The following is a 20,146-nucleotide window of genomic DNA, read 5'->3' as shown; positions in this document are numbered from 1 at the left end:
ATTGTTTTAGATGTAAAAACAAAAAAGAATTAATTAATAACTCTATCAATGAATTCCACAAAAATTCAACAAAGCATTTTATTACATTAATTGTTTATGTGTATGGGATGGGTAATACATGTACAGGTACATAAAAGAGCAAATAATACCCCTGTAGTTACATTTATGTGAACTTTTAAGACATCTGACATGGGTGCTGTGATCTGAACTTAGGTTCTCTGGTAGAGCAACATATCGTCTTTATATCTAAATCAACTTCTTAGGCTTTTAGGCAACTTATGAAGTAGTAGCTCTCCAAAAATCATTCTTCTAGATTAGAATACTGTAAACCAAGAAATACATATCAACATTCTTTGAAATGACATAAAAATTAAGTGCAATTAAAATCACAGCTAATATTGTAGACATGATGGGAATTTCAATTTAGGAATGAGATACCATTGCTTAAGATAAACCACATGGGTAACAACTCTTGCTCAAGATTTTCTCTGTTATATTGCTGGTTCTGTTTTTCAATACTTGTTTACTATGTTTGAGTATATTCACAGACACTGAGACACATAGGAATGGAGATGAGGCAAGGATGAAAGTGTTCAGCATTCCAAAAACAAAAAAGAGCCCACATACACATGGAAGCTAAACAGCTCTCTACTTAATGATAAATTGGTCAAGGAAGAAATAAAGAAATTGAAGACTTTTTAGAATTTAATGAAAATAAAAAAAAAACATACCCAAACTTATAGGACACAATGAGAGCAGTGCTAAGAGGAAAACTCATAGCTCTTAGTGCCTCTAAAAAGAAACTGGAGAAAGCATACATTAGCAGCTTGACAACACACCTAAAAGCTCTAGAACTAAAAGAAGCAAATACATATATGAGGAGTGGATGGCAGGAAATAATCAAACTCAGGGCTGAAATCAACCGAGTAGGAACAAAAAGCAGTATACAAAAAAAATCAACAAAACTGGGAGCTGGTTCTTTGAGAAAATAAAAAAGATAGATAAACCCAGACTAACCAAAGAGTGTATCAAAATTAACAACATCAGAAATTAACAGTCAGACATAACAACAGAACCTGAGGAAATTAAAAAAATCAACAGATCTTACTACAAAAGGCTATATCCAACAAAACTGGAAAAACTGGATGAAATGGACAATTTTCTAGACAGATATCAGGTCTCAAATTTAAATCAGAATCAGAGAACCATCTAAACAGTCCCATAACTCCTAAAGAAATAGAAGCAGTCATTAAAAGACTCCCAACAAAAATATGTCCAAGACCAGATGGGTTTAGTGCAGAATTCTATCAGATGTTCATAGAAGGCTTAATACCAATACTGTCCAAACTATTCCACCAAATGGAAACAGAAAGAACACTAGCCAATTCCTTCTACAAAGCCACAATTACACTTATCCCTAAAGCACACAAAGACCCAACAAAGAAAGAGAACTTCAGACCAATTTCCCTTATGAATATCAATGCAAAACTACACAATAAAATTCTTGCAAACCAAAACCAAGAACATATCAAAATGATCATGATCAAGTAGGCCTCATCCCAGGGATGCAAGTGTGTTTCAATATATGGAAATCCACCAATGCAATCCACTATATAAACAAGCTCAAATAAAATAAAATAAAATAAAATAAAATAAAATAAAATAAAATAAAATAAAATAAAACACATGATCATCTCATTAGATGCTGAGAAAGCATTTGACAAAATTAAATACCTCTTCATCATAAAAGTCTTGGAAAGGTCAGGAATTCATGGCTCACACCTAAACATATTAAAAGCAATATACACCAAACCACTAACCAACATCAAACTTCATGAAGAGAAATTTGAAGCAATGCCACTAAAATCAGGGACTAGACAAGGATGGCCACTCTCTCCTCACCTATTCAATATAGTGCTCAAAATCCTAGCCACTGAAATCAGAGAAAAAACGAGGTCGAAGGGACACAAATTGGAAAAGAAAAAGTCAAAATATCACTATCTGCAGATCATATGATAGTATAATTAAGTGATCCCAAAAATTCCACCAGAGACCTAGTAAGCACGATAAACAAGTTCAGCAAAGTGGCTGGGCATAAAATTAATTCAAACAAATCAGTAGCCTTGTTCTACTCAAAGGATAAACAGGCTGAGATAGAAATTAGGGAAACAATACCCTTCACAATAGTCCCTAATAATATAAAATACCTCTGTGTGACTCTAACCAAGCAACTGAAAGATCTGTATGATAAGAACATCAAGTCTCTGAAGAATGAAATTGAAGATCTCAGAAAATGGAAAGATCTCCCATGCTCATGGATTGGCAGATTAATATAGTAAAAACGGCCATTTTGCAAAAAGTGCTCTACGAATTTAATGTGACCCCTATCAAAACTCCAACTCGATTCTTCATAGAGTTAGATAAAGTAATTTGCAAATTAATTTGGAGTAACAAAAAAACCCCAAGAACTTGAATACTATCCTCAACAATAAAACCACGTCTGGAGGCATCACCATCTCTGACCTCAAGCTGTATTACAGAGCAATAGTAATAAAAATGGCATGGTATTGGTAAAGAGACAGGCAGGTAGATCAACAGAATATAATTGAAGACCCAGACATGAACCTACACAACTATTGTCACTTGATCTTTGACAAAGGAGCTAAAACAATCAAGTGCAAAAAGGACAGCATTTTCAGCAAATGGTTGAAACTGGTGGTCAGCATGTAGAAGAATGGAAGTGGATCCATTCTTATTGCCCTGTACAAAGCTCAAATCCAAGTGAATTTTGGACCTCCACATAAAACCAGATACACTGAAACTAATAGAAGAAAAGGTGGGGAAGAACCTTGAACACATGGGCACTGGGAAATTTTCCTTAACAGAACACCAATGGCTTATGCTCTAAGATCAAGAATCAGCAAATGGGACTTCATGAAATTGCAAAAAAGGACACTGCCATTAGGACCAAACTGCAATCAACATATTGGGAAAATCTTTGCCAATCCTAAATTCAATAAAAGACGAATATCCAAAATATTCTAAGAACTCATGAAGTTAGACTCCATAGAATCATATAACTCTAATGAAAAATGGGGTACAGAGCTAAACAAAGAATTCTCAGCTGAGGAACATTGAATGGTTGAGAAGCACCTAAAGAACTGTTCAAAATCCTTAGTCATCAGGGAAATGCAAATCAGAGCAACCCTGAGATTCCACCTCATACCAATCAGAATGGCTAAGATAAAAAACTCAGGTAACAGCAGATGCTGGTTAGGATGTGGAAAAAGAGGAACACTCCTCCATTGTTTGTGGGATTGCACACTGGTACCAACACTCTGGAAATCAGTCTAGATGTTCTTCAGAAAACTGGCCATAGTACTATCCCAGCTATACCACTCCTTGGCATATACCCAAAAGATGCTCCAAAATTTAACAAAGATACATGTTCTACTATGTTCATAGAAACCTTATTTATAATAGCCAGAAGCTGGAAGGAACCAAAATGTCCTTCAACAGAGGAATTCATACAGAAATGATGGTACATCTACACAGCAGAGTACTACTCAGCTATCAAAAATGACTTCATGAAATTCATAGGCAAATGAATGAAACTAGAAAATATCATCCTGAATGAGGTAACACAATCACAAAATAAGACACAGGGTATGCACTCACTGATAAGTGGATATTACCCCAAAAACTCGAATTACCCAAGATACAATTCACAGATCACATGAATCTCAAGAAGAAGAATGATTAAAGTGCATATGCTTCAGTCCTTCTTTGAAGGGGGATCAAAAATATTCATAGGAGAAAATATGGAGACAAAGTTTGGAGCAGAAAATGAAGAAAAGCCATCCAGAGACTGCCCCACCTGGTAATTCTAGCTCTTATACATACAGCCCCCAAACCCAGACAATATTGCTGATGCCAAGAAGTTCATGCTGACAGGAGCCTAATATAGTTGTCTCCTGAGAGTCTGTGCCAGAGCATGACCAATACAGAGGTGGACACTCACAGCCAACCATTGAACTGAGAAGTGGCCCCCATTGGAGGAGTTACAGAAAGGATTGAAGGAGCTGAAGGGGTTTGCAACACCACAGGAAGAACAACAATATCAACCAACCAGAGCTCCCAGGAATTAAACCACCATCAAAAGAGTACACATGGACAGAACCATGACTCCAGCTGCATATGTAGCAGAGGATGGCCTTGCTGGGCACCAGTGGGAGGAGAAGTTGTTGGTCTTGCCAAGGGCCGACCTCCCAATGTAGGGAAAGCTGGAAAGGGTGGGTGAATGGGCAAAGGAACAACCTCATAGAAGTGGGAGTGGAATGGGATAGGGGTTTTATGGAAGGGAAATTGAGACAGGATAACATTTAAAATGTAAATTAATTAAACAATATCCAATAAAAATGGGGAAAAGAGAAAGGATCAAGATGAAGTACTTCTTAGTACAAAGTATCTTCACAGTTTTTTTTTCAGTGCTAATATTAGTGCACCTCATGAACAATAATCAGAATTTTTGTTTACTTATTGCCAGATGATGATACATCTCAGGGCTTATTTCTTTAATGTTTTCTACTTTTCAAACATTGATATTATACCACCTCTCCTTCTCCACCTTCTTCATATTTATGTCTTATAACAGGAATCACCTAAATCCAACAATGCTATTGTTACAAATACACAAATACATATTTATAAATATGTACACTTACAGACAGCTTACCTGGTCAATTTAGTGTTCTTTGTATGTCAGTGACTTTGAGATAATGAATTCTCGAGTACCTACTACAAGTATTGTCCCAGTAAAGTTAGAATCTCAATGTATTATTGGGAGCAAATTCATAAGAAGAGTCAATGATCTCAGAAAACTATGAGTGTTTGGTTTTGTGTTTAAAAAATATACCCAATAACATTGGGGTTTATAAAGGTATCTTTTCTGAATTCAATACTACTTGATATTAACATAGAACCAAAAGATGGCTTTTTAAATCTTTGCTTTCTGATAACATTAAAATGATATAATCAACAAAGTAGATAAAGAAATAATTTCATGACTTTATTTTTCCATATATCTTTATGAACTGTAAGAATTGAGAGTAATGCTGAGCATCAACTTCCTTCAAATTACATTATCTGCATCAAAGGCAGCCTTACAATGCTTCTTTCAACAGCCTTACTTGAATAACTTGTCAACAAAATTTCCAAAGTAACACTAACTAAACTTTTCTTTGGACATCAGATATGGATCAGTGTGCGAATTGTCCAGAATACCAGTATGCCAACACAGAAAAGAACAAATGCATTCAGAAAGGTGTGATTGTTCTAAGCTATGAAGACCCCTTGGGGATGGCTCTTGCCTTAATAGCATTCTGTTTCTCTGCATTCACAGTGGTGGTATTTTGGGTCTTCGTGAAGCACCATGACACTCCTATTGTGAAGGCCAATAACAGAATCCTCAGCTACCTATTAATCGTGTCACTCATGTTCTGTTTTCTGTGCTCCTTTTTCTTCATTGGCTATCCTAACAGAGCAACCTGTATCTTACAGCAAATCACATTTGGAATCTTCTTTACTGTGGCTATTTCCACAGTTCTGGCCAAAACAATCACTGTGGTTCTGGCTTTCAAAGTCACAGACCCAGGAAGACAATTAAGAATCTTTTTGGTATCGAGGACACCCAACTACATTATTCCCATATGTTCCCTATTGCAATGTATTCTGTGTGCAATCTGGCTAGCAGTTTCTCCTCCCTTTGTTGATATTGATGAACACTCTGAGCATGGCCACATCATCATTGTGTGCAACAAGGGCTCCATTACTGCATTCTACTGTGTCCTGGGATACTTGGCCTGCCTGGCCTTTGGAAGCTTCACTATAGCTTTCTTGGCAAAGAACCTGCCTGACACATTCAACGAAGCCAAGTTCTTGACCTTCAGCATGCTAGTGTTCTGCGCTGTCTGGGTCACCTTCCTCCCTGTCTACCATAGCACCAAGGGCAAGGTCATGGTTGCTGTGGAGATCTTCTCCATCTTGGCATCTAGTGCAGGGATGCTGGGATGCATCTTTGCACCCAAAGTTTACATCATTTTAATGAGACCAGACAGAAATTCGATCCACAAAATCAGGGAGAAATCATATTTCTGAAAAGGTATTTCAGGAATTCTGTCAAATGTAAAGTTGATACATACACCCCAAATATTTAGTTACAGAGCATATATCTAGTTTTAGAATCACTCTCACTGGTTCCTCTAGTTATGCATAGAAGTACCATATGTACTGATCTTGCATATGTTGTCTATAAAATCTTACAATCATTCATTTGCTTAGTATCTTCTGGAAGAAGTAAAATTTTCAAATAACTAGTACAATTTTATTCATTATTTTGCTTTCATGAGGATTTCCCCCTGGTAACTTCAAATAAATTTTATAAGTCAGTTGAATATATAACCTTACATAGAAAGTGAGTTCTAGGACAGACAGGGATTATACATAGAAACAAACTAACTAAAAATCAACAAAGATGAAATCAGAACACATTTTCTTATTTCCAGTAGGAACACATACTTGACAGAATACTGTCTTTTTTTCAGCTGCTCTTTAAGATATTGGCCAATAGTCTAAGCTGAAAATGTTCTTTATCTACTCTCAAATACAAAAATATTATATCCAACAATGGACAGAATCTGAGAACTCCTGTGGTTGAGTTAGGGAATAGTTGGAAGATACTGAGAAGGAGGGTGACCCATAGGAATACAAAGCAGTCTCAACTAACCTGGACAACCAAGGTCCCTCAGACACTGAGCCACTAACAAGTCAGCCTACTCCAGCTGTTATGAGGCCCCCAAAACATATGCAACATAGGATTGCCTGGTCCAGCCTCAGCAAGAGAATACACACCTAACCACAGAGAGACTTCCCCAAGGGATTGGGGAGGTCTGGGGTTTGGAGAGTTGCGGATTGTCCCTTGATGATTGGAAGGAGGTATTGGATGAGAATGAATCAGGGGGAAGACTAGGAAGGGGATAATGATGGAACTGTAAAAAAAATTAAAGAATAAAAAAACAAAACAAAATAAAATAGGCCTGTAGATATATCAACATGATATTATATTGTAATTATGAAAAGGATTGGTAAAACTCCTGATATTGGTTTATACCTAATTTTTCTGAGTCTGTTCTTGGTGTGCAGTAATGATTTGGGTCCTGAACTCACAAAATTCTAGAAGGATCAAATGGGGGTCAGATGGTTTCATTGTGCTGCTTCCTAGAAAATGAATTTTCAGAAGAAAATTGAGTGTTTGCAGTTGCACTAAATCCTTCACATTCATCAATTCTCCTGCCACAATGGGAGGTTGAATGGGTGTATAATGCATCAGAATTATCAAAAAATATGATCATTAGCAATGTCCCTTTAAAGAACACATTCTGCTTTAACAGTCACATTGAAAATTCATGGAAAGTGGCATTTTCACAATGAATTTTGATATTTAAAATGTGGCTTAAGGGAATTCTACACAAATTTATTATAAAAATATATTTATATTATATTCCCATCTTGAATCTTATATTTATTTATTCTTTTTATATCTATATGTATCCCTATATATTTTCTTGTCACCATGTAAGTTCAGGAGCCAGTGGAGAAGAGAAAATATCAAAAAATCAACTGCACTGTAAATCTTGGATGCTGGTAATCAAGATTTAAGAACTCTGTTAGATTAATGAAGAGAATAAATGATTAATTGAAACATTGAAAAAACTGCTAAGGAAGAGACTAGTGACTTTATTCATGAACTAGACACCCCCATTTCAAAAATTCACATAATTTAATACCTACAATTTTGTAGATACTTTTTGATACATGATATACAGAATATGTGGAATCTTATATTTTATATTTCATAAATACCCAGCTTATTGTGCTGCATTATAATGGGTTAAAATGTTATTACACAGTTAATTCATAATTATTATTCAAAATATGTTGTCAACTACAGAACCAATACTATTCAAGAATTATTTGTTTAGTGTTGGCTACATAAAAATTGGAGACTGGTATATTTAGCCTGTAATAATTTAAAAGGAAATCAGTATCTTTAAATGACATTTGTGGGGGTTGGGGATTTAGCTCAGTGGTAGAGTGCTTGCCTAGCAAGCGCAAGGCCCTGGGTTCGGTCCTCAGCTCCGGAAAAAAAAAATTAAATGACATTTGTGGCCTGTATGATGGCTAAGCAATTAAATCCCTTAACACTAAATATGATAAACTGAGTCTTCCTCGGAACAATTTAATAGCATGAGAATACCTAACCCTAGGAGGAGTCTTCTGAAATACATACATTCTTAAATAATATATATTCAGAATTATTATACAGTAATATGAAATTATTTCTAATAAAACAAATAATAAACACTAGAGAAATAAATACAACAAAATTTTAACAAAAATCGTTTTTATTATTTTACTTATGTGTATGTGTGTGCGATACGTTCACAAGTGCAGCTGCAAGTACATAGTGATCCTGGATTTAAACAGAGAGATAGATGTGAAACCCTGACATGGGTGTAGGAACATAAATCAGATATTCAGCATGGGCAGAACATTCTCTGCACAGAAGCTCCAAATGCCCAGGCTAATAATTGCTTTCCATAAATGTGTTTTATATATAAAAATAATAAATGAAACCCTGGAAGCACATCATCACTCTCTCCAAATATTCCAAGATTCAGTGCAATTGCAATTAATGTTTCTCTTATTTCCTTTCTTTTTGTAACATTTTTTATTTTGTTTAATATTTTTTAAAAATTCCCGATTTTATCCTCCTCTCAGTCTACCCTCTAACTGTTCCACATCTGATACACGATGACCTTTCTTCACTAGGATGTCCCCACCCCATCCCCTCACTTCACCAGACCTCTCCACTTCCTGGGGGCTCCAGTCTCTTGAGGGTCAGGTGCATCATTTATGACTGAGTCAGACCCAGCAGTCTCTGCTGTATATGTCTTGGGGGCCTCACATCAGATGGCTATGCTGCACGGTTGGTCGTCCAACATCTGAAAGATCTCGGGATCCAGGATAATTGAGATCCCTGGTCCCCATACAGGGTCACCTGCCTCCTCAGCTTCTTTTAAATTTTCACTAATTCAACCAGATGAGTCAGTAGCTTCTATCCATCAGTTGGGTATAAATATCTGAATCTGAATGTTTGTTGTGTCTTTCAGAGGGCAATCATGATAGACCCCTTTTTGTGAAAACGTCATAGCCTCAGTAATAGTTTCAGATCTTGGGGTTTCCCCTTGAGCTGAATCCCACTTTGGGCCTGGGGCTGGACCTTGTTTTCCTCAGGCTCCTCTTCATTTTTGTCACTGCAGTTCTTTCAGACAGGAAAAATTATGGGTCAGTTATTTGTTGCCCTGTCTTTCTGCTTAACCTGGGATCTACAATTCCCTTCTCCCTACTGTCAGGCATTTGATCTTAGGTCACTCCTTTAAGTTCCACTGAGTCTCACCTCCCAGGCCCCTGGACAATCTGGATGGTCCCCCAACCTCCTACCTGCCAATGGTGCCGGTTATCATTCTTTCTGCTGCCCCTCTGGGCTTCATTCCTTTTGCCCCACCCATTACATTATTGAGTCCCCCCCATTCTCTTCCACACCCCGGTCCTTCTCTCCCCCCCCTCCTGTGATAGTTTTATTCTTTCTACTAAGTTGGATTGAGGCATCCTAACTTGGGACCATTAGTTTGTTAATCTTTTTAAGTTATGTGAACTGTATCCTGGTTGTTCCATACTATTTTGGCTAATATACAATTATTAGTAACTACATACCATGCATGCCCTTTTTGGTCTGAGTTACCTCACTCAGGATCATATTTTCGCGTTCCATCCATTTGCTTGAAAACTCAGGATGTTAATAGCTGAGTAGTATTCCATTGTGTAAATGAACCACATTTTCTGTATTCATTCTGTTGTAGGACATGTGGGTTGTTTCCACCTTCTATCACAAAACAAAGCTGCTGTGAACACTGTGGAATAAGTATCCCACCTGTGGTATTGTGGGGCATCTTTCAGTTTTATGCCCCAGAGTCGAATCTCTGGATCATCAGGTATTTCTACTTCCAATTTTCTGAGGAATCTCCAGATTGATTTCTAGTGTGGTTGTACCAGTTTGCACTCCCGTCAGGAATGGAGGAGTGTTCCTCTTTCTCCACATCCTTGACCCCCTCCTTGACACCTGAGGTTTTGATCTTAGCTATTTTGATTGGTGTCAGATGGAATCTCAGGGTCGTTGGATTTGCATTTCTCTGATCACTTAGGACTTTGAACATTTCTTTAAGTGGTTCTCAACCATCCTCCATTTCTCTGTTGTGAATTCTCTATTTTGCTCTATACCCCATTTCTGATTGTGTTGTTTGGTTTCTTCATGGTTAGTTTCATAAATTCTTTATATATTTTGGGTATTAGTTCTCTATACCTATAGATATAGGTATATGGTTCACTAACCCTGTAGATGTGAGTTAGTAAAAATTTTGTTCCCAATCTATAGGTTACAGATTTGTCTTATTGACTATGTCCTTTGTCTTAAAGGAGCTTTCCAGTTTCATGAGGTCCCATTTATCAGCTCTTGATCTTAGAGCCAGAGCCATTGGAGTGCTGTGTATGAAATTATCCCCTGAGCCAATGAGCTCAAGGTATTTCCCCATTTTCTTTTCTATTTAGATTCAGTGTACCTGGTTTATATGGAGATCCTTGATCCACTTGGACTAGAGCTTTGTACAAGGTGACAAATATCGATCTACTTTCATTTTGCTACACAGAGACTTCCAGTTGGCCCAGCACTCTTAATTGAAGATGCTTTCTTTTTTCCATTCTTTATTTTTGGTTTCTTTGACAAAAATCCATTGTTCCTAAGTATGTGTTTTCATTTCTGGGTCTTCAATTTTATTCCGTTGATCAATGTGTCTCTCTCCAGCAATACTATGAAGTTTCTATAACTATTGCTTTTTAGTATAGCTTCAGGTTAGGGGTGGTGATTCCCCCAGAAATTTTTTTATTATAAAGAATTGTTTTCACTATTCTGTTTTTTGTTTTGTTTTGTTTTATTTTTTGTTTTATTTTTATTTTTTGCATTTCCAGATAAATTTGAAAATTGTTCTTTCCATGTCTCCGAAGAATTGTTTTAGGATTTTAATGGGGATTGTGTTGAATCTGCAGACTGCCTTTGATAGGATAGCCATTGTTACTATGCTAATTCTGCTAATCCATGAAAATGGGAGATCTCTCCAATTTCTAAGACCTTCTTTGATTTCTTTCTTGAGAGATTTGAAGTTATTATCATACAGATCTTTCACTTGTTTGTTTGAAGTAACCCAAGATACTTTATATTATTTGTGGCTATTGTAAGGGGAATTGTTTCCCTAATTTCTTTCTCAGCCTATTTTTTGTTGTTGTTGCTTGTTGGGTTTTTTTTTTTTTTTTTTTTGTAATTGAAAGCTCCTGATTTTTATCTTTGTGTTTGTTCATATAGTAGATTATGGTCATTGATTGTTGTATATGGAATCAACCTTGCATCATTTAAATGAAGCCTACTTGACTGTGGCAAATGATGGTTTTGATGTATTCTTGGTTTTGATTTGCAGGAATGTTACTGAGTATTTTTAAATTGATATTCTTAAGCAAAATTGTTCTGAAGTTCTTTTTCTCTGTTGTGTCCTTGTGTAGTTAGGGATTAGAGTAATTATGACTTCATAGAATGAATTAGATAGTGTTCCTTCTGTTGGTATTTTATGAAATAATTTGAGGAATATTAAAATTAGGTATTCTTTGAAGATCTGGTAGAATTCTGCACTTCAGATTTTTTTGTTGTTGGCTGAGGAAGTCACAGATTTATAAGTATGACACAATAATACACCTCATTTTATTGCTCTATCTTTTTTTATGATAGCAGCATTTACTTTTGCAGGTACAGAAACTATCTAATCTCTTATTCTTGGTATTCCAAATACTGTCTTGGTGTACTCAGCCCCATGTAGTGTTTACTCACACAAATCAGATATCTTTGCTTCCCTGCCCTATACAATTTGTGCCACCAATGCTCTAGCTATCCTGTAAGAAAACATCATTTTTTGTCATATTTTCAAGGAGTACAGTAGCTTCCTGTACTAGAGACACTAGAGTATTGTCAATACTCTGTGATGGCACCAGCTCAAAATCTAACATAGGTTGCCCAGTAACATAGTGCATAGACCACACTGACATCATAACTTCACAGTTCTCAATAACTTTCTTGAGATGCAGTTTTTAAGCAATTCAACTCAATGTGCATCCATTTTCTTCACTGTAATCCTATACAATTATTTATGTCTCAGCAGAACAGTAAATAAAGGGATAAAAATAATAAATGGAAAATCCAAAGTTTCCAATACATATTTCAACTTATGCTTGCATAATTTAAATAAGCGGTCACTTTGCATTTTTTATATTTTTATTAAGTATTTTATGATTTACATTTCAAATGTTATCCTCTTTCCCTCCTCTCCTATCCCCCTTCCACTGCTTCTATGAAGATGCTCCCATTACCACCCACCCACTCCCATCTCAACACATTGGCATTACCCTACACTGGAGAAATGAGTCTTCCCAGTAACAAGGTCTTTTCCTCCTATTGATGCCTGGCACTGCCATCCTCTGATACATATGTGGCTGGAGCTATGGATCCCTCCATACTCTTTGTTTGGTGGTTGAGTCTCAGGGAGATATGGATGGTCTGGTTGGTTGATATTGTTGTTCTTCCTATGGTGTTGCAAACCCCTTCAGCTCCTTCAGTCATTTCTCTAACTCCTCTGCTGGGGTCCCAGGACTCAATTGTATGATTAGCTGCAAGCATCCTCCTTTGTGTCAGTAAGGCTCTGGCAGAGCCTCTCAGGAAACATGCATATCAGCCTCCTGACAGCAAGCATTTCTTGGTGTCAGCAATAGTGACTGGGTCTGGTGGTAGCATGTGCAAACGATCACCAGGTGGGGCAGTCTCTGGAGGGCCCTTCCTTCAGTCTCTGCTCTACTCTTTGTTCCTGTATTTCCCACCATGAGTATTTAATTCCCCTTCTAAGAAGGACTGAAGCATCTATATTTTGGTCTTCCTTCTTCTAGAGCTTCATCTGGTCTGTAGATTGTATCTTGGGTATTCTGAGCTTATGGGCAAATATTCACTTATCAGTGAGTGCATTCCATGTATATTATTTTGTGACTGGATTACCTCACTAAGGATGATATTTTGTAGATCCATCCATTTGCCTAAGCTTTCATGAAATCATTGTTTTTAATAGCTGAGTAGTACTCCTTTGTTTAAATGTACCACATTTTCTGTATCCATTCCTCTGCTGAAGGACTTCTGGGTTCATTCCAGCTTCTTGCTATTATAAATAAGGCTGCTATAAACACAGCGGAGCATGTGTCCTTGTTACATGATGTTACATGATGGAGCATGTTTTGGGTGTATGCCTAGGAGTACTACGTCCAATTTTCTGAGGAACAAAGAGACTGATTTCCAGAGAGGTTGTAGCAGTTTGCAATGCCACCAGCAATGGAGTGGTGTTCCTCATTATCCACATCCTTGTCAACATGTGTTGTCACCTGAGGTTTTGATCTTAGCCATTCTGACTTGTGGAAGGTAGAATCTCAGGGTCGTTTTGATTTGCTTTTCTCTGATCACTAAGGACTTTGAACATTTCTATAGGTGCTTCTCAGCCATTCAAGATTCCTATGTTCTGAATTCTCGGTTTAATTCATTTTTTTATTGGGTTGTTTTTTTTGGGGGGGGTTAGCTTCTTGAGTTCTTTTTATATTTTGGATAGTAGCTCTCTATTGGATGTGGGGTTAGTGAAGATTCTTTCCAATCTGCAGGAACTTTGTCTTATTGGCTTTGTCCTTTGACTTACAGAAGCTTTCTAGTTTCATGAGGTCCCATTTATCAATTCTTGATTGTAAAACATGAACCATTGGAGTTCTGTTTAGGAAAGTTCTACCCGTGTCAATGAGTTCAAGGTTCTTTCCCACTTTCTATTCTATTAGATCCTGTGTATCTGGTTTTATGTGGAGGTCCTTGAACCACTTGAACCTGAGCTTTGTGCATGGTGACAAACATGGGTCTATTTTCATTTTTCTGCATACAGACAGCTAGTTAGACTACCACAATTTACTGAAGATGCTTTATTTTTCCACTGTATATTTTTGGCTTCTGTGTCAGAGATCAAGTGTGTGTAACTGTATGGTTCTAGGTTTTCAAATCTATTCCATGGATCTCTCTCTCTCTCTCTCTCTCTCTCTCTCTCTCTCTCTCTCTCTCTCTCTCTCTCTCCCCCTCCCTCCCTCCCTCCCTGCCTCCCCCAATACCATGCAGTTTTTAAACACAATTGCTCTGTAGTAGAGCTTGAGGTCAGGAAAGGTGATTTCCCCCTGCTTTTCTTTTACTGTTAAGACTTGTTTTTGCTATTTTTTTTGCCATTCCAGATAAATTTGAGAATTGTTCTTTCCATATCTTTGAAGAATTTTGTTGGGATCTGATAGGGATTGCATTGAAGATTGCCTTTGGTAGGATGGCCAATTTTACTATATTAATTCTGCCAATCTATGAGTATTGGAGATCTCTCCATTTTCTGAGCTCTTCTTTGATTTCTTTCTTGAGAGACTTGAAGTTCTTAACATAAAGCTCGTTCACTTGTTTGGTTAGAGTTATTCCAAGATATTTTATATTATCCGTGGTTTTTGTGAAGGGAGTCATTTCCCTAATTTCTTTCTCAGTCTATTAATCATTTGCATAAAGGAAGGCTACTGATTTATTTGAATTAATTTTATATCTGGCCACTTTGCTGAAGTTATCAGCTGAAAAAATTCTCTGGTATAATTTTGATGTTACTTATGTATACTATCACATCATCTGCAAATAGTGATTCCTCTACTTCTTCTTTGCCAATTTGTATCCCTTTGATATGTTTTGTTGTCTTATTGTTCTAGCTAGCACTTCGAGTACTATACTGAATAGATATGGAAGAGTGGGTATCCTTGTCTTCAGATTGCTTCAAGTATTTCTCCATTTAATTTGATATTGGCTGTTGATTTGCAGTAAATTGCTTTTATTATGTTTAGGTATGCATCTTGAATTCCCAAACTCTCCAATACTTTTAATATGAAGGGGTGTTGTATTTTCATCAAATGCTTTTTCTGCATCTAAGGAGATTATCATGTGATATTTTTCTTTGTGTTTGTTCACATAGAGGATTACATTCTGGATTTTCATATATTGAACCAACCTTCATCCCTGGGATGAAGACTACTTGTTCGTGGTAAATGATGATTTTGGTGTGTTCTTTTATTCAGTTTGCAAGAATATTTTGAGTGTTTTTTTTATTGATATTCATAAGCAAGTTTGGTCTGGAGTTTTCTTCTTTGGTTGGGTCCTTGCTTGGTTTAGGTAGTGGCTTCACAGAATGAATTAGGTAGTGTTAGGTAGTGTTATTTATTTCTGTTTCTATTTTATGGAATAGTTTGAGGTATATTGGTATCACATCTTCTTTGATGGTCTGGTATAATTCTGAACTAAATTTATCTGGTCCTAAGCTTTTACTTTTTTTCTAGGTTTTTAATGATTTCTAAAACACCTAACCCAAAACATCCAAGAAATTTTGGACACAATGAGCCAAATTTCCAGCTCAAAGGACCTGAAAATGTCTTCAACAAAATAATAGAAGACAACTTCCCCAACCTAAAGAAAGAAATGGCCATAAAGCTTAAAGAAACCTACAGAACACTAAACAAATGGGTCCAGGAAAGAAAATACTCTTGTCACATAATAGTCAAAACACTAACCACACAGAATAAAGAAAGAGTATTAAAAGTTGCAAGGGAAAAGGGCCAAGCAACATAAAAAGGCTGACATACCAGAATTATACCAAAATTTCCAACAGAGATCATGAAAGTCAAGAGAGCCTGGTCAGAGGTCATGCAGAATCTAAAAGAACACAAATGCCAGCCCAGGCTACCATATCCAGCAAAACTCTTTAACAACATAGATGGAGAAACCAAAATATTCCAGGACAAAACCAAATTCAAACAGTACCTATCTACAAATGCAGGCCTACAGAGGATCCTAGAGGGAAAATTCCAATACAAAGAAGATACCTATACCAAAGAAAAGACAAGATATTAAGTGTCTCACAGCAAAGCAAAAAGAACAGAACAACAAGAACATAAAGCTTCCTAAAAAAACAAATATAACAGGAACCAACAGTCATCTGTCTTTAATATCTCTCAATATTAATGGACTCAACTCACCTATAGAGAACATAAGATTGGATATGCAAACAAGATCCAGCATTGTGCTGCATACAAGAAACACACCTCAATAACAAAGACAGACAATATCTCAGAGTAAAATGATGGGAAAAGGTCTTCCAAGTAAATGGTCCCAAGAAAAAAAGCTGGAGTTGCCATGGTAATACCCAGTAAAATAAACTTTCAACCACAAGCTATCAAACATGATGAGAAGGACATTTTATATTCATACACACCAAGAGAAAGTCTCAATTCTGAACAGCTGTGCCCCAAATGCAAGGACATTTACATTCATAAAAGAAACTTTACTAAAGCTCAAAAAACATGTTGAACCCCACACAATAATAGTGGAAGACTTCAACACGCCATTCTCACTAATAAACAGGTCACTGAAACAGAAACTTAATAGAGACACAATGAAACTAATACAGGTTATAAACCAAGTGGATTTAACAGCTATCTATAGAACATTTCACCCTAAAACAAAAGAATACACCTTCTTTTCAGCACTTCATGGTACGTTCTCCAAAAGTGACCACATAATTGGTCACAAAACAACCCTTAACTGATAAAAGAATACTGAAATAATCCTATGCATCCTATCAGACCACCATGGCATAAAGTGGGTCCTCAATAATAGCAAGAGCAACAGAAAACCCACATACATTTTGGAGTCTGAATGACTCTCTATTCAATGATAATTTGGTGAGGGAGAAAACAAAGAAAAAAATTAAAGACTCACTGGAACTTAATGAAAATGTTGACACATCATACCCAAACCTATGGGACACAATGAAAGCAGTGCTAAAAGGAAAATTACTAGAACTAGGTGCACTGGTAAAGAATCTGGAGAAATCTTATACTATCAAATTAACAGCACACCTGAGAGATCTAGAAGAAAAAGAAGGAAACTCACCTAAGAGAAGTAAACAGCAGTATATAGTCAAAATTGAGGCTGTAATCAACTAAATAGAAACAAAGAGAACAATACAAAGAATCAGCAAAACCAAAAGCCGGTTCTTTGAAAGAATCAACATGAGAAATAAACCCATACCAAAACTAACCAATGGGCTCAGAGACAGTATCCAAATTAATAAGAATCAGAAATAAGAAGGGAGACATAAGAACAGAAATGGAGGAAATTTAAAAATCATCAGATCTGACTAAAAATGCCTATACTCAACAAGCTGGAAAATCTAGATGAAATAGATGGTTTTCTAGAGAGAAACCACATACCAAAGTAGAATTAGAGCAGGAAAACTTTCTAAACAGCTCCATATCCCATAAAGAAATAGAAGAAATAGAGACATTCCGAGGCTGCAGGACAAACTGCCATCTCTGCACACCTTGGCCCATATCCCTGGTCCAAGGAGAAAGTGCACAGTGTCTCTGGACACAGGGATATAAGAACAGACAGCTGCTGGTACTCACGGTTCTGGTCTGTGCCCAGGACAGAACTGAACTGACCAAACAGTTCCCTGCACCCAAATCCCATGGGGGAGAGAGCTAGGCCCTCAGAAGTGTGGATACTCCTGAGAAGTCAGAGGAGAATATCCTCTACCAAGAGTCCAGACCCAAGAGGGAATTGCACAGTGCCAACTGTGCTCACAGGGTGCAAGGACCTACACAAGCAATCAGAGGCAGGACCCTTTGATTCCTGCCTGTGCCTAGAGCTGGAAGACAGTCTCCAGGAGCGCCAACACACCTGAAATCAGAGCACCAGTTCTCAGGAAAGGCTGAAAGAAAACAGGAGAACAGTTCTACAGGAGTGATGACACAGATGCCTACAGCAGGGTCAAGTCACTCACAGACAGCAAGACAAGCAAACATCAGAGACAACACAATGGCTAGAGGCAAGGGCAGAAATCTAATCAACCAAGACTACTAGAAACCAAGACTACTTGGCATCATCAGAGCCCAGTTCTCCCACCAAAGAAAATACTGGCTATCCAAACACACCAGAAAAGCAAGATTTAGATTTAAAATCACTTTTTTAATAATGATGGAGGACTTTAAGAAAGGCATAAAGAACTCCCTTACAGAAATGCAGGAAAAAACAAGTAAACAAGTAGAAGCACTTAGAGAGGAAACACAAAAATCACTGAAAGAATTCCAGGAAAACACAAGCAAACAGGTGAAGGAATTGAAAATGGAAATAGAAGCAATAAAGAAGGCACAAAGGGAGACAACCCTGGATATAGAAAACTAAAGGAAGAGACAAGGAGCCATAGACACAAGCATCACCAACAGAATACAAGAGATAGAAGAGAGAATCTCAGGAGCAGAAGACTCCATAGAAATTATCGACACAATGGTCAAAGATAATGTAAAACAGAAAAAGCTACTGGCCCAAAACATACAGGAAATCCAGGACACAATGAGAAGATCAAACCTAAGGATAATAGGTATATAAGAGAGTGAAGACTCCCAGCTCAAAGGACCAGTAAATATTTTCAACAAAAGCATAGAAGAAAACTTCCCTAACCTAAAGAAAGAGATGCCCATAAATATACAAGAAGCCTACAGAACTCCAAATAGAGGGAACCAGAAGAGAAACTCCTCCTGTCACATAATAGTTAAAACACCAAATGCACAAAATAAAGAATATTAAAAGCAGTAAGGGAAGAAGGTCAAGTGACATATAAAGGCAGATCTATCAGAATCACACCAGGCTTCTAACCAGAGACTATGAAAGCCAGGAGATCCTGGACAGATGTCATACAGACCCTAAGAGAACACAAATGCCAGCCCAAGTTACTGTATCCAGGAAAACTCTCAATTAACACAGATGGAGAAAGGAAGGTATTCTATGACAAAACCAAATTTACACAATATCTTTCTACAAATCCAGCCCTACAAAGAATAATAGATGGAAAACTCCAACATAAGGAGAGAAATTACATCATACAGAAAGCAAGAATATAATTTCCATGCAATGAAACCAAAAGAGAGACAAACAAGCATAATTCCACCTCTAACAAAGAAAATAATAGGAAGCAACAATCACTATTCTTTAATATCTCTCAACATCAGCGGACTCAATAACCCAATAAAAAGATACAGACTAACAGAATACGTAAAGAGGACCAAGCATTTTCCTTCATACAGGAAACACACCTCAGAGACAAAGACAGGCACTACCTCAGAGTAAATGGTTGGAAAACAACTTTCCAAGCAAATAGTCTGAAGAAGCAAGCTGGAGTTGCCATTCTAATATCAAATAAAACCAAAAGTCATTAAAAAAGATAAGGAAGGACACTTCATATTCATCAAAGGAAAAATCCACCAAGATGAACTCTCAATCCTATCGATGCTCCAAATGTGAGGGCACCTACATTCATAAAAGAAACCTTACTAAAGCTCAAAGCATACATTGCACCTCACACAATAATAGTGGTAGATTTCAACAACCCAATCTCATCAATGGACAGATCATGGAAACAGAAATTAAACAGAGACATAGACAGACTAAGAGAAGTCATGAGCCAAATGGACTTAACGGATATTTATAGAACATTCTATCCTAAAGCAAAAGGATATACCTTCTTCTCAGCTCCTCATGGTACTTTCTCCAAAATTGACCATATAGTTGGTCAAAAAACGGGCCTCAACAGGTACAGAAAGATAGAAATAATCCCATGCGTGCTATCGGACCACCACGGCCTAAAACTGGTCTTCAATAACAATAAGGGAAGAATGCCCACATATACATGGAAATTGAACAATGCTCTACTCAAGGATAACCTGGTCAAGGAAGAAATAAAGAAAGAAATTAAAAACATCTTAGAATTTAATGAAAATGTAGGTACAA

General features: G+C 37.0%; 1 protein-coding gene across 2 annotated transcripts in view; it reads left to right on the top strand.

The window, feature by feature from the left end:
- The window catches only part of Vom2r75 (vomeronasal 2 receptor, 75), a 35,988-nt gene extending 28,925 nt beyond the window's left edge, over nucleotides 1-7,063 (top strand). The window contains 1 exon segment of one of the 2 annotated variants that reach the window (NM_001419486.1): nucleotides 5,252-7,063. In NM_001419486.1, the coding sequence (NP_001406415.1) occupies nucleotides 5,252-6,156 (905 nt within the window). In that variant the 3' untranslated portion in view covers nucleotides 6,157-7,063. 2 annotated transcript variants of the gene reach the window in all.
- The last annotated feature ends 13,083 nt before the right edge of the window (nucleotides 7,064-20,146 follow it).

This window comes from Rattus norvegicus, chromosome 18 (assembly GCF_021556685.1).
Source record: "Rattus norvegicus strain SHRSP/BbbUtx chromosome 18, alternate assembly SHRSP_T2T, whole genome shotgun sequence".
In the NCBI taxonomy this organism is placed as follows: domain Eukaryota; kingdom Metazoa; phylum Chordata; class Mammalia; order Rodentia; family Muridae; genus Rattus; species Rattus norvegicus.
This window is presented reverse-complemented; position numbering and strand designations above follow the sequence as displayed.